At 44.1% G+C, this 15,046-nt stretch overlaps 2 protein-coding genes across 2 annotated transcripts in view; both read left to right on the forward strand.

The window, feature by feature from the left end:
* The window catches only part of dclk2a (doublecortin-like kinase 2a), a gene marked incomplete at both ends in the record, with an annotated part of 57,268 nt that extends 55,291 nt beyond the window's left edge, over window positions 1–1,977 (forward strand). The window contains one exon of the mRNA XM_080534752.1: window positions 1,411–1,977. Coding sequence (XP_080390878.1) covers window positions 1,411–1,977 — 567 coding nt within the window. The remainder of the gene's footprint in view (window positions 1–1,410) is intronic.
* A 1,776-nt stretch (window positions 1,978–3,753) lies between these two features.
* On the forward strand, window positions 3,754–14,646 carry LOC308160816 (uncharacterized protein; the record flags this gene model as incomplete). Its single annotated transcript, XM_080534753.1, has 11 exons — window positions 3,754–3,878; window positions 8,214–8,273; window positions 8,407–8,497; window positions 9,147–9,375; window positions 9,739–11,524; window positions 11,880–12,053; window positions 12,372–12,545; window positions 13,149–13,322; window positions 13,498–13,671; window positions 13,787–13,833; window positions 14,105–14,646. 11 exons carry the CDS (start codon window positions 3,754–3,756, stop codon window positions 14,644–14,646), a joined length of 3,576 nt encoding a protein of 1,191 aa, XP_080390879.1.
* Between the last annotated feature and the right edge of the window lie 400 nt (window positions 14,647–15,046).

Here is a 15,046-nt window from a genome sequence, read left to right on the forward strand (position 1 = left end):
TATTCAAAGTAGCGCTTGGAGTTAACGTCTTATACCAATAACCTGGCGACATCTGTTAAATCGATGGCCGTTTGCAACAGAGTTGATGTCGACGTAAAGCCATCCTACTTTGTTTGGCTTCGATGTCCTCCGTTCTCTTGTGACGATCCGTCCGAATTTGAATTGAGCTCTACTGCCACCTTGTGGTGGAGAAAATCTAAACTCCTGCCACTAGTCTTAAACTGATGATAGAGACGGATGCAAATTGCAAGTGCCGATAATATTGCCATGGATACAAGACTCCCTCAGACAAAAAAAGTCCCCAGAAGCATTAGATTTCTGAATGAATTTCATTTAGCTTCGGTTTGTCGAGCTTTCAATGTCGCCAGCTGAGGTTGTTGTCTTCATAGCTTGCTACATCAGCAGGTCACTCACCCTGGTTTTCGGGGAGAGCTAACGGGGTCAGCAGGTTTCTGCTCCTCCACCAGCATGAACACACCTGATTCGACGTATCAAAGTCTTGATGATTACTTGATTATGAATCAGTGAATATATGAACCGAGTGTGTTCATGTTGGCCTGTAAACAAACTACTGCAGCTCTCTACAACCATGGTCTTTGACCATCTGTCGTAGTAAACAAATGCTTTATGTGTGTATTTTATTTTGTCGAGCTATCAGTAAGACTAGTATCTGTCCCTTCTGCTCCCCCCCTCTCCCCTCCCCTCCCCTCCCCTCCCCTCCCACACGCCCGCATTGCCACCCTCTGAATTAGCTCCAAGGCAATGGTATGTACTAACAACTCAACGCTAAGCTTCTCTCAGTTTCGCCACTAAAAGAGTCAGCGAGGGGGAAAGTGAGAAAACACTATGGGCTGTCACCGCACAAGTAACGATTTGTCACAAACTGTATCTACAGTTCTACATTCTACAAGTTGATTTGGAGTCCTCCAAGGAGCAGCCTTGTGTCCCGCGGGAATTCCCAGGGCATTTCTCATTTTCCCTCAGCCTGCATGTTGAGTCGTTGTCGATGATTGTGTTTATTTGCTGTTCTGTTGTGGGGTCAGTCTACTACTGTGAAGGATCTGTTGTTCTTAAAGCCATCCTACATTTATGAATGTCCATACTACCCATTGGCTTTGTCCTTCCACTGTGTAGAATCGTGTTTTAATCATGTACTGTAGACGTTTGTTCAACACCTAGAACGTACCCCCCCTCCCCCCACACACACACACACCTTTAGGTGACAGAGGTCAGTTGTGAGGATGACACTAAGCTCTAGGCAGTGTTCTCTTTTCCATCGTAGATTGACCCTCTCTCTCTCTCTCTCTCTCTCTCTCTCTCTCTCTCTCTCTCTCTTTCTGTATGTGTATAGTGAATGTGAGTGTTGGGTCTGACTGTCTCTCTCCCTGTCTCTGGCCTCCTCTCTACCAGAACACAGCGCTAGATAAGAAGAGCATCCATCTGACCCGTCGACGCCAGGGTCCCAAGGTGCCGCCGCTCCCCTCGCCTGGGAACAGACTCCTGCCCGTAAAACCGGCCTCGCCCACCAAACCAGCAACGCCAGCGTCACCCCCCAAGCCTGCTTCACCCACCACGCTGGCGTCTCCCACCAAGCCTGACCCTCCGGAGGAGGTCATGTCCCCAGGGTCATCGATGCCCGCGCCGTCACCCCTTCACGGCCCCTCTCCTCCTGCCCCTGTGCCCTCGCTCAACCTCTGGCCCTCTCCCTCCGACCCTCCCTCACCCGTTACCTCCCCCTCTGCCCCTCCTATGTCAGCCATCCTCCCCTCTCCCTCTGACCGATCCACGCGTGACACCTCTCCCTCTGCCCCGCCCGTGCTCTTCACCTGCCCCTCCCCTTCTGACCCCACACCTGTTACCTGCCCCTCCCCCTCCACATCTCCCTCCTCCCCTCCCAGACCCTTCACCCTCGGCCTGACCCCGCCTCCACCGCCGCCCGACCTGCAGTCTGGGGCTGCAGCTGCCAGGGAGCTCTGAGACGGAGAAGACACGCACGCGCACACACACACACACACGCACCATGGTCTACTCGTGGTACCTCGTATTGCCCCCCACCCCCCTGGGCCTGTGTGTCGCATGTAGGGCACTAGAGAGGATCCACCTCCTCCTCCACCTCCTCAACCTCCTTTTCCTCCTCCACCTCCTCCTCTTCCTCCTCCTCCTCACCTGAGCCACTGCTGCTGAATCAGGCTACAGCGCTGCAGCTGTGTAGAGCTCCCATCATGTCCACACTCCTAGAGGGAGGCTGAACAAGTGTTTTTGTATGTTAGGTTGATTGTATATATATATATATATATATATGTGTGTGTGTGTGTGTGTGTGTGTGTGTGTGTGTGTGTGTGTGTGTGTGTATTTATACATGAGAGAGCTGGCGAACTGAGGAACAGACTGGCTGTGTTATGAAGGGGACTGATGTTGTTTATTATTTGGAATGACGAAGATGATGATGATGATGATGATGATGATGATGTGCATATTGTTCTTTATTTATTGCCTCCAGGTCTGTCTGTGTACACACACACACACAAGTGTACATACACATGTGCGTGTGCACACACACACACACACACACACACACACACACACGTACACACACACCATCTCTTTCTCACACACACACACACACACACACACACACACACACAGTGTTGATTATAGTATAGGTGTATTATTTGGAGTGCTTGCCGTTGGTTGTAACCTACTCTACTGTAGATGTGTATATACTAGTACGACACCAGAGGTGTCCTATTGAAACTTGAAGGTTTGTTTTTGTTTGTTTGTTTTCCTCTCGCCTGTCAGCTTGCTTGTGTTTGACCCTCCATGGCCTCCGTAGTCTTAAGTGCTGTACACCAAAAGAGAGACACAACAACAGGAAGATGAATGTGTGATGAGGAGGGCGTGCCTGTATACTCGCTGAGAGCTCAGTAGTAGGAGATTTTCATCTTTTATCTGAAACCAGCTTGGCGAAACAAACACTAGGAAACCTATTAATAACGACTCTTTATTCATACTAATTTATTTGTACAGATATGGCCCACAACCGTAATGTGAAGGTGTTCTATTTGTCTTACTTTGGTTGACTGTAATGTACTTGTTCTAAAGTCCATACCTCCATCATATGTTTTACTGTTTATTTACAGGTGTTAGGGTTTAACGCTTCTGATAGTGAACACGGATCCAATGCACACTTGAACTCCTAAGGGCCTATAACTGCATGCTGTTTGTCCTCTCTACCAAACAGAACAGACACACACACACACACACACACACACACACGTCAAGCTGGTACTGTTGTATTGTAGCTCCTCCTATGTAAAGGTAGTAAAACTAGACTGTAACAAAGGCTTCTTCAATGCAGTTTAAGACTGGCAAATTTGGATGAAAAGTATCTGAGGAGAAGGAACAGGGAAGACCAATATGTTAAGTTTGGGCAGAAGTTTTAGTTTGGCCAGCTGTTCAGCCATTTGGCTGCTTTTACTGTTCTTTCATTTTCTATTAGGAATACATGAGAACAAACACAATAAAAGTCTTCAAATCAAGGTGTAGCAGTTCATTTCCATCTTTTGGGATCTGTTAAAAAGTGTTTTCGAAATGTTCATGTATGTCAGTGGTTCTCAAACCTCTCCTCTGGGACCCCCAGCCGCTCCACATAATTTGATCTGTTCCAGCACCAGCACACCTGATTCAACTGGTGGAACAGATCAAATATGTGGAGCGGCTGGGGGTCCCCGAGGAGAGGTTTGAGAACCCCTGATGGATGTTGATGAATTTAACCAGCTGACCAGCAGCACACTGACATTCCACTCCATAATGGAGAAGCAGTGGGGTCATCAGCGCCTTCATGTGGACAACGTTATGACCTGCAACCTGCCGTCTGGGTGCACTGATAATGTGGCTACAGGGATGAAATTAGACATTGCCCACAATCTGGAAAGAATAATGGGTTTTGTTACGTAAGCAGGAACACAATGACCTCATTTCAACACAGGAAGAATGGGTGAATTTCATGAATAGGATTCATTCCGGATTGTTCTTAAACGTTGGAGAATGACAAACTGACATGACGTCTATCAGTTTCATGTGTACCCAACACACTTGAATTTAATTTCCCTGATTGGGGAATGGCATTGTGGGTAGGTGGACATATGTTTTTGAATTCAAGACCTATTCAGGTGAATCCAGTCTACTGCAACACTCACTAGGAGGGTCAGAGCCAGGTAGCAGTCAAGAGTTTTGATGTTACTCCCAGGAAAAACCCCTTTACATTTTTTCCACTTCATGATCTGATTGGTGCTCCAAGCTACATGATGGGTACGGAAGTAGTGGAGGTGGGTGTGGCTACATCTGGATCACCTAAGAGAATAAAGCTATACTGCCTTCTGCAACCTGACACCTCCTCAGAATTATTCAGACACAATATAATTTCATTGGATGAGAAGTATTTTGCCCCACCCCTCCCATGGTCACACCTTAACAGGTAACTCACCTGATCTGTCTCCTGTGACAACCAGAACAGAGGTTCAGTCTCAGGCTAACCTCCCAGTCATCAGACTGTCTTTGGTCCTGACTGACAGACGTAGTGGAGAAGTACAGTCGACCAATCTTAAACTACCAGAATGATCAGTTAGGCAGCAACGCTCTGTTTTCTCTTTACTCTGGAGACGATGGCTGGTCTTGGAGACTAAGGAGTCAAGTATCTAAGGGGTGACTGGGAATCCTGGAGAAGAGACACTCTCCTGTGTCACAGCTAAGGGATGAGCTGAAGAGAAATGTGAGTAAACTCTCTTGTTGATACTTCATACATACTTAACAAGATTGAACTCTGTATCTGATTCCTCATGACTATTGTATGTACAATATGTAACAATGTATATTCAATTAGACACATTATTTTTTTATTTAATTTGATGAACCCATGACCCATGACCTCATTGGTTGTGTGTTTCTGATTTACGTTCTATTGTGTTAAGTACCGGTATGTTCCTTTTTTGTAAAGAAATGTGTGAGTTCTTGGTCCTAAAGTGAAAATGTTAATTACATTTTTTTTAAATGAAAAAAGATTGAACTCTGATGGAAATTTTCACTGGGAGTGTTGTGTTGATACTGAGCTTTAAATGTCATATGACTGTTTATGGTTCCTGTTGATAATTACCCAGGAAGAGTGTGCTCTGCTGGAAATGTGTACTTGTGTTGTGTTGTGCTGTGTAGTGTGAGCTATACTGAGCAGTAAAAGTTGTCTAACTGTATAAAATGGTTCTTGTTGATAATTAACCAGGAAGGGGACTATGATGTATCCTATGACAGTGATGGTCCAGTACATTTGAATTGACCTTCCTCGTAGTTACCGTTGAGATGAGATCTCAACTTTCAAGTTTATTGTTTATTACGTCACATTACACAAGTGTGAGAGTCAAATTCTTAGGCTTCGGATCCTGACGTTGCATTGCAGTACAATACATAAGGCAATAGGCATAATTCAAGATTTAAAAAAAAAAAAGTGACAGTAATACAGGACATAAGTGACAAAAAAGAATAGGCATAATACAAGATCAAGGTGACAATAGTACAGGTAAGACAGGATACAGTAGTGATAATAGATAATTCAGTAGTAAAGTGGCTGTGAGCTTAAGGTTTCCGTAGTCCGTATACATGGGGTCTGCTTGGGGATGATAAACAATCTGAGTTTTGGCCCTGAGGCTCTGGAAGAGGCCTCGCCGTTTGGACGGCATCGGTTCAAACAGGCTGTGGTTGATCTTTGATGGTCCTCCAGGCTTTGCTGACACACCGTTTGCCGTATGTATCCTGGATGGAGGGAAGCTCACATCCAGTGATACGCTTGGCTGTCCGCACCACCCTCTGTAGCGCTCTGCGGTTGAGGGCAGTGCAGTTGCCATGCCAGGCAGTGATGCACCGATCTGTGGTTGATCTGTGGTTGAAGTACTGATCTCTGTTAACTGTAGGCGTGACCTGCTGCCTCTAAAATGAGTCTCTCTGGGGAGAGAGAGGAGGGGACCACCGCCTCTAAAATGAGGAAGTAGTGGAGGTGGTTGTGGCTACATCTTGATCACATAAGAGAATAAAGCTATACTGCCTTCTGCAACCTGACACCTCCTCAGAATTATTCAGACACAATATAAGTAAGTATAAGAAGTATTTTGCCCCACCCCTCCCATGGTCACATGTTAACAGGTAACTCCCCTGATCTGTCTCCCGTGACAACCAGAACAGAGTTTCAGTCTCAGGCTAACCTCCCAGTCAGACAGCAGTCATCACACTGTCTTTGGTCCTGACTGACTGACAGACGGAGTGGAGAAGTACAGTCGACCAATCTTAAACTACCAGAATGATCAGTTAGGCAGCAAAGCTCTGTTTTCTCTTTACTCTGGAGACGATGGCTGGTCTTGGAGACTAAAGTATCTAAGGGGTGACTGGGAATCAGGGAGGAGAGACACTCTCCTGTGTCACAGCTAAGGGATGAGCTGAAGAGAAATGTGAGTGAACTCTCTTGTTGATACTTCATACATACTTAACAAGATTGAACTCTGTATCTGATTCCTCATGACTATTGTATGTACAATAATGTATATTAAATTAGACACATTCTTTTTTTATTTAATTTGATGAACCCATGACCCATGACCTCATTGGTTGTGTGTTTCTGATTTGCGTTCTATTGTGTTAAGTATGTTCCCTTTTTGTAAAGAAATTTGTGAGTTCTTGGTCCTAAAGTGAAAATGTTAATTAAACAAATTTAAAATGAAAAAAGATTGAACTCTGATGGAAATGTTCACTGGGAGTGTTGTGTTGATACTGAGCTTTAAATGTCATATGACTGTTTATGGTTCCTGTTGATAATTACCCAGGAAGAGTCTGCTCTGCTGTAAATGTGTACTTGTGTTGTGCTGTGTAGTGTGAGCTATGATACTGAGCAGTAAAAGTTGTCTAACTGTATATGGTTCTTGTTGATAATTAACCAGGAAGGGGACTGTGATGTATCATATGACAGTGATGGTCCAGTACATTTGAATTGACCTTCCTCCTAGTTACCGTTGAGATGAGATCTCAAGTTTCAAGTTTATTGTTTATTACGTCACATTACACAAGTGTGAGAGTCAAATTCTTAGGCTTCGGATCCTGACGTTGCATTGCAGTACAATACATAAGGCAATAGGCATAATTCAAGATTTAAAAAAAAAAAGTGACAGTAATACAGGACATAAGTGACAAAAAAGAATAGGCATAATACAAGATCAAGGTGACAATAGTACAGGTAAGACAGGATACAGTAGTGATAATAGATAATTCAGTAGTAAAGTGGCTGTGAGCTTAAGGTTTCCGTAGTCCGTATACATGGGGTCTGCTTGGGGATGATAAACAATCTGAGTTTTAGCCCTGAGGCTCTGGAAGAGGCCTCGCCGTTTGGACGGCATCAGTTCAAACAGGCTGTGGTTGATCTTTGATGGTCCTCCAGGCTTTGCTGACACACCGTTTGCCGTATGTATCCTGGATGGAGGGAAGCTCACATCCAGTGATGCGCTTGGCTGTCCGCACCACCCTCTGTAGCGCTCTGCGGTTGAGGGCAGTGCAGTTGCCATGCCAGGCAGTGATGCACCGATCTGTGGTTGATCTGTGGTTGAAGTACTGGTCTCTGTTAACTGTAGGCGTGACCTGCTGCCTCTAAAATGAGTCTCTCTGGGGAGAGAGAGGAGGGGACCACCGCCTCTAAAACGAGTCTCTCTGGGGAGAGAGAGGAGGGGACCACCGCCTCTAAAACGAGTCTCTCTGGGGAGAGAGAGGAGGGGACCACCGCCTCTAAAATGAACCCTTGTGTGGAAAATAGATTTAAGAGGTGAGAATAAAGATTGTTTGTTTTTTTATGCATATTTTGAGACCTTTTGAATTCATCCCTAAAAGATCCCATTTTACAATTCCATTGTCATGTGATCATGTGTTTGAATCAAGACAGGAAAGCCCAATCCCGCAGGAGAAACTAGCCTCACCTGTACCCAGCTGCGTGTCCATGAAGAGTGACCACTCTATGCGATATCCAATAGAATTTGGAGAAAGACCACCTCATTCTGGTCAAAGGTTAGTTTGATATTTATTCCTTGTAGCCAATGTCCTGATGAGACACAGATACAGACTCATGAACATGTGATGTCCACTATCTACTGTTAAGCTTGTGAGAATGTTTGTGTCTTTGTTTTTGACAGGGTCCAGCAAGAGAGACCAGCCTCACCTGTACCCAGCTGTGTGTCCATGAAGAGTGACAGGTCAATGAGACCACCTCTAGTCTTTAACAGTGAACAAGGGTATGAACTTTGGAGTATTTGTATATTGGAGGAACTGTGATTCATTCACACTTCTCTGGATTAAGACATCTGCTTATTGCTTGTACTTTCCCAGAATCCCCAGTGAACAGGTGGAGAGACCAGAGTCAGAGATTCCCAGTGGTCAGTCTGTCCAGAGTCAATGTGACCTGGCCTCCACATTCAGGGTGAGCTTGAGCTAATTTGCTAGTATGAAATGGACAACACCTTTGATTGACACCTACATTCTTACTGCATTAAAGGTGCGATATGTAATTCAAACAACAACAAAGCGGACTCCATGTCACTTTGTTGGGAAACAGCTGAGGGATGGGGAAATGTTACCACCATCAATTTCATAGACAAATCTATAGAATCATTCACACTTTTTGATCATGTTTTGAAGCTATACAGTGTTGTTTTACAATTGCATAGTTTACAATGGTGAAAAACAAGCTTATAGTTGGAATCTATTAGGTTAAGACCGCTGAAGCATGTATAGGATATATTCTTTAATTATTATTTTCTATATTATTATAAAATATAGTAAAAGTCAAAAACAAAAATGTGACTAACCATTTTCAGGGGAAAGCGTACAAAAAGGTCTCAGTTTTTTGTAATATTTTGTTGTAATATTCATCCAAGATAGGAGCCATGTTTAACTTTAATAACTTAGTTACCATGGCCTAAAAAACACAATTTCAATTGACTTCAGTCAGTATAATTTGAATCTCATGAAAACATACTTTCAAACTAAATGTGTGAATGTATTCCTTCTAGTGTGTGCCTTAACACAATAAACAGTCTTAATAACGTCTATTTATTTGTTTGTTTCAGTTGCTTGAAGACAATGTCATCACTTTAGTAAGAAATGAGCTGAAGAGATTCAAGAGGCTTATTTCTCAAGATTATCCAGAGTGCTTTGAGGGTCAGGGAGAGGAAGAGGAAGAGGTGAATGATGAAGAAGAGAAGCAGGAGAGCAGTGCCAGAGAGGGGGCTCTGAAGATCACACTGAACGTCTTAAAGAACATGAACCAGAAAAAGCTCGCTGACGCATTGGAAAAAAGTAAGAGATGACAAAAGTGTTAGTGTTGGGCAAAAATATGATTGGACATGTAAACATCACTAACTGTAATTACTATGAGTATCCCTATTTGGTCACTCTTTATATTAAGTTGCCACTATATTGTAATTGCCTCTATATATAATTGCATAGTAACAGGGTTGGATAATTTCCTATAACACAAGTGGAATAAAGACTGTTCTTTCCTATGTGTAGTAATATATCATTCAACTACACTACATACTATTTAATTCATTATTATGTAACAACGTAGTAATATAACATGAAATTACAGTAACTATAGGTATTGGATCGACTTAATGTAAAGTAAGCCCCTAATATGTAGCTAATTGTTTCGTCATTCAGATGAGCGTGTTGTGGTGTCCCGACATGAACTCAAGTCCACCCTGAAGAAAAAGTTCCAGCGTGTGTTTGAGGGAATAGCTAAGCAAGGCAACCCAATACTTCTCGATAAGGTCTACACAGAGGTCCACATCACAGAGGGTGGAAGTGGAGAGGTCAATAATGAACATGAGATCAGACAGATTGAGACAGCATCCAGGAGACCAGCAACACAGGAGACACCAATCAAATGCAACGACATCTTGAAGCCTTTACCTGGACAAGACAAATCAATCAGAACTAGGCTGACAAGGGGAGTCGCTGGCATTGGAAAAACAGTCGCTACTCAGAAGTTCATTACGGACTGGGCTGAAGGAAAAGCCAATCAGGATGTCCAGTTCATATTTCCACTCCCTTTCAGGGAGCTGAATTTAATGAAAGAGGAGAAACACAGTTTGAAAGGACTTCTTGATCATTTATTCATTGAAATAAAAGAATCAGGAATCTCCAACTTTGACAAGTACAAAGTTCTGTTCATCCTTGATGGTCTGGATGAGTGTCGACTTCCTCTAGACTTCCAGAACAACGAGACATGTTGTGATGTCACAGAGCCAGTCTCAGTGGACGTGCTGCTGACAAACCTCATCAAGGGGAATCTGCTTCCCTCTGCTCTCCTCTGGATAACCTCCCGACCAGCAGCAGCCAATCAGATCCCTCCCGAGTGTGTTGACCAGGTGACAGAGGTACGAGGGTTCAACAACCCACAGAAGGAGGAGTACTTCAAGAAGAGAATCAGTGATGAGGACCTGGCCAGAAGAATCAACACACACATGAAGTCATCAAGGAGCCTCTACATCATGTGCCACATGCCAGTGTTCTGTTGGCTCTCAGCCGGTGTTCTCGAGAGACTGTTGGGTGAAGCAGAGAAAGGAGAGATGCCCAACACTCTGACACAGATGTACACACACTTCCTGGTTTTTCAGACCAAACAGAGGAATGTGAAGTACCCTGGAGACCATGACAGAGATCCACATTGGGATGAAGAGCTAATTCTAAAACTGGGAAGACTGGCCTTCAAACAGCTGGAAAAGGGCAATCTGATCTTCTATGAGGAAGACCTGAGAGAGTGTGGCATTGATATCAGAGAAGCCTCAGTGTACTCGGGAGTGTGCACTCAGATCTTCAGAGAGGAGAGTGGGCTGCACAAAGTGTTCAGCTTTGTGCATCTGAGCATCCAGGAATTTCTAGCTGCTTTATTTGTGTTCCTCACATTCAACAACAGCAATAAGAATCCACTGGTCAAACAGAAATCCTCATCCAGGGAACGTTCGCAACGCAAACGCAAACCTCTAGTTGGCTTACACAAGATTGCAGTAGACATGGCCTTACAGAGTGTGAATGGTCACCTGGACCTCTTCCTGCGTTTCCTCCTGGGCCTCTCACTGGAGTCCAATCAGAATCTCTTACGAGGCCTTCTGAAACAGACAGGAAGCAGCTCACAGACCAATGAGAAAACAGTCAAGTACATCAAGAAGAAGATCAGGGAGACTCCCTGTCCAGAGAGGTGCATCAATCTGTTCCACTGTCTGAATGAGCTGAATGATCATTCTCTAGTGGAGGAGATCCAAAGCTACCTGAGCTCAGGAAGTCTCACAGAAGTCCAACTCTCACCTGCACACTGGTCAGCTCTGGTCTTTGTGTTGCTGACTTCAGAAGGGGAGCTGGATGTGTTTGACCTGAAGAAATACTCCAGATCAGAGGAGGGTCTTCTGAGACTGTTGCCAGTCGTCAAAGCCTCTAAGACAGCACTGTAAGTACCGGTAGATACACAATACTACTACTAATATGGATACTTGGGCGATAAATGGAGTATGTGATCACTTATTATGATTTAAGGATTAAATGGAAAGAAATATCATTATTGAGCACTGTTAATAATGTTAATTAATGTATTGCATACTGTAGACCGTTGAGACTCTCAGCTTTCTAACCATGCTAAATGTGTATCTCAACTTCCAATAAAGAGCGAGAAAAGGTTTGCTGAAAATGGCTTTGGGGAAATCCACTACTTATTTTTAAATATGCTAATTAGGTGCGGAGATGTGCAACTGAAAATTATTCTCTGAGTCAAAATGACCTAATGCTTGTATGTATTCCTCCTTCAGGCTTAGTGGATGTGACCTCTCAGAGAGATGCTGTGAAGCGTTGGCCTCAGCTCTCAGCTCAGACTCCTCCCACCTGAGAGAGCTGGACCTCAGTAATAATGATCTACGTGATGGAGGGGTGAAGCTGCTCTCTGCTGGACTGGGGAGTCCACACTGTAAACTAGAGACACTGAGGTGAGGTCTTGGACTATTCTTGTTGCCAGACATTCAGTCATTCCAAGTGTGTGTGTGTGTGTGTGTGTGTGTGTGTGTGTGTGTGTGTATGTGTGTATGTGTGTGTGTGTGTGTGTGTGTGTGTGGCCTTAGATCAGATCATGGCAATTCTGTTGTGACAATGCTGCACTAACAAATGGCTAGTAAATACAACACACTAAAACATACAAACCTATCCATGGTTGCTTGCCCCCCTGTTGAGAGCAACTATAACTCACTCATGAATTCTTGCTAGGCTGCTTGTCATTATTGATGTATTTATTTGTATTCCTCATTCAGGCTGAATGGATGTGACCTCTCAGAGAGATGCTGTGAAGCGTTGGCCTCTGCTCTCAGCTCAGACTCCTCCCACCTGAGAGAGCTGGACCTCTGTAATAATGATCTATGTGAAGGGGGGGTGAAGCTGCTCTTTGCTGGACTGGGGAGTCCACACTGTAAACTAGAGACACTGAGGTGAGGTCTTAGACTATTCTTGTTGCCAGACACATCATTTCTAAGTGTCTGTTACTTCATCAATGATACTTGCCCTGCAAAGCTCAATGATGGAGACAGAACATTTACGGTACATGATCTTCCAATCAATTCCTATACTCTTTTGCTACACTAGGTCGACCACTTTGTTTTGACCTTTTTCTTCTGTCAGCTCCCAGACTGGCATCCCGTGCATGCACAACCTTTAGGAAGCCTTTATTTATTTTGACCTTGAAACGGCATCCCATGCATGCACCCGTAACCTAGGACTACTTCCTCTCCAAAAATATAAATAAATAAGTCCAGAATATGAGTAGTATTTTTATTTTTTAAAGCGATGAAGGATAACGTCTTACCTATCTCAGATATGGTGTGTGTGTGTGTGTGTGTGTGTGTGTGTGTGTGTGTGTGTGTGTGTGTGTGTGTGTGTGTGTGTGTGTGTGTGTGTGTGGTGTGGCTGGCCTTAGATCAGATCATGGAAATTCTGTTGTGACAATGTTGCACTAACAAATGGCTAGCAAAACAGCACACTAACTAAAACATACAAACTTTGTCTTTATTCATTTATTTGTATTCCTCATTCAGGCTGAATGGATGTGACCTCTCAGAGAGATGCTGTGAAGCGTTGGCCTCAGCTCTCAGCTCAGACTCCTCCCATCTGAGAGAGCTGGACCTCAGTAATAATGATATATGTGAAGGGGGGGTGAAGCTGCTCTCTGCTGGCCTGGGGAGTCCACACTGTAAACTAGAGACACTGAGGTGAGGTATTTTGGTGTGTAGAAGCTTGAGTATCAAGGGCACTAGTTTGAATGTTCTTTCCATATATAATTTGTGTCTAGCCTTTTCAACTGCTGAATTAAGAGGATTTAAAGCAGTACATTAGAGAGGAATAATCAGATTCTTGATATCAGATGGAGTGAAACTATTTCCCCAGGTTGTCAGGCTGTGGAGTCCCAGAGGAAGGCTGTGCTTCTCTGGCTTCAGCTCTGAGGTCTAACCCCTCCCACCTGAGAGAGTTGGACCTCAGCTACAATCACCCAAGAGACTCAGGACTGGCGCTGCTCTCTGCTGTCCAGAAAGATCCACTCTGTAAACTACAGACACTCAGGTAAAGGCTGAATATGTGGCTGGACGAATCAATGGGATTAATGCACAGTATCTATTTTTCACATGATTGTGAGTGTGTCACCCAACCACTGTGTGTTCTTCTATGGTTGATATAGTGTGGACCATGGTGGAGAATGCAGGCTCCAACCAGGGTTGATCAAATGTAAGTCACCAATGCTGTAGAGGATAGGACTGTGATATTACTCAAGATCAGGGTACAGCAGAGTTCAAACAAAGCACCAGAATTGTATTCATATGTAAAGCTAAAATATTAGTACATGTGAATTAGTTGTATCCTTTGTAAACATTTTAAACATTTACATTATTACATATTTTGTAAAAAAAAAAAAAAAAAAAGGAAAAAAAAGAATGTCATCATGACAAGATCACATTGTTTGTATTGATTTGCTTATTATTGTTGCCCTCTCAATCAGATGCCCGTGAGCTCACACTGGACCCAAACACAGCACACAGAAACCTCTCTCTGTCTGAGGAGAACAGAAGGGTGACGTGTAGCTTACATGACGTGGACCCTAACCCTAACCCTGATCACCCAGAGATATTTGAGGACTGTCCACAGGTGCTGGGTAGAGAGGGCCTGACTGGGCGCTGTTACTGGGAGGTGGAGTGGAGTGGGGGAGTAGCTAATATAGGAGTGACATATAAAGGAATCGGCAGAAGGAGGGGATGGAGTAAAGACTGTGGGTTGGGACTCAATGACAAGTCCTGGTGTCTGTACTGTTCTGTTGAAAAGTACACTCTCTGGCACAATAATATGAATACTGACCTACCTGGCCCCCCCTCTGGCTCCCACAGAGTAGGAGTGTATCTGGACTGGCCGGCCGGCACTCTGTCCTTCTACAATGTCTCCTCAGACACACTGACCCTCCTGCACACATTCCACTCCACATTCACTGAGGCCCTCTACCCAGGGTTTAGACTTTTTTACGGCTCTTCAGTGACCCTGTGTAAATGATGTTTCCTCTCCCCTGTGTGGAGTGTGCAGTGTGTCGTATGCAGTGTGTCGTATGCTGTGTGTCGTATCAGTTTAGCTCTCATGATGAGGAGCCCTCAACCACTTACCAGCTGGGCTTGAACCAGCAATCCCCAGATCTTGGGGTGAAGGTCTTAATCATTGAGCCACGACTTCTTCACACTATTACATCGTCCCAGGTTGTTTCACATAGTCGACTTGAAGGTTTGAGGCAACATATTAAAAATATTCTATATTTAAATATATTGAAAAATATAATAATAATAATACTGTGACTCTGGTCTCCCTCCTAGTCGAGAATAAAGCACAATATAACGCCTTATGTTTGTAATTTGTTTGTCTAATCTTTCTCTGTCAAGTTCCAATTCTGACAGTGACCCAT

This window comes from Nansenia antarctica (assembly GCF_963989245.1).
Source record: "Nansenia antarctica genome assembly, chromosome: 6".
In the NCBI taxonomy this organism is placed as follows: domain Eukaryota; kingdom Metazoa; phylum Chordata; class Actinopteri; order Argentiniformes; family Microstomatidae; genus Nansenia; species Nansenia antarctica.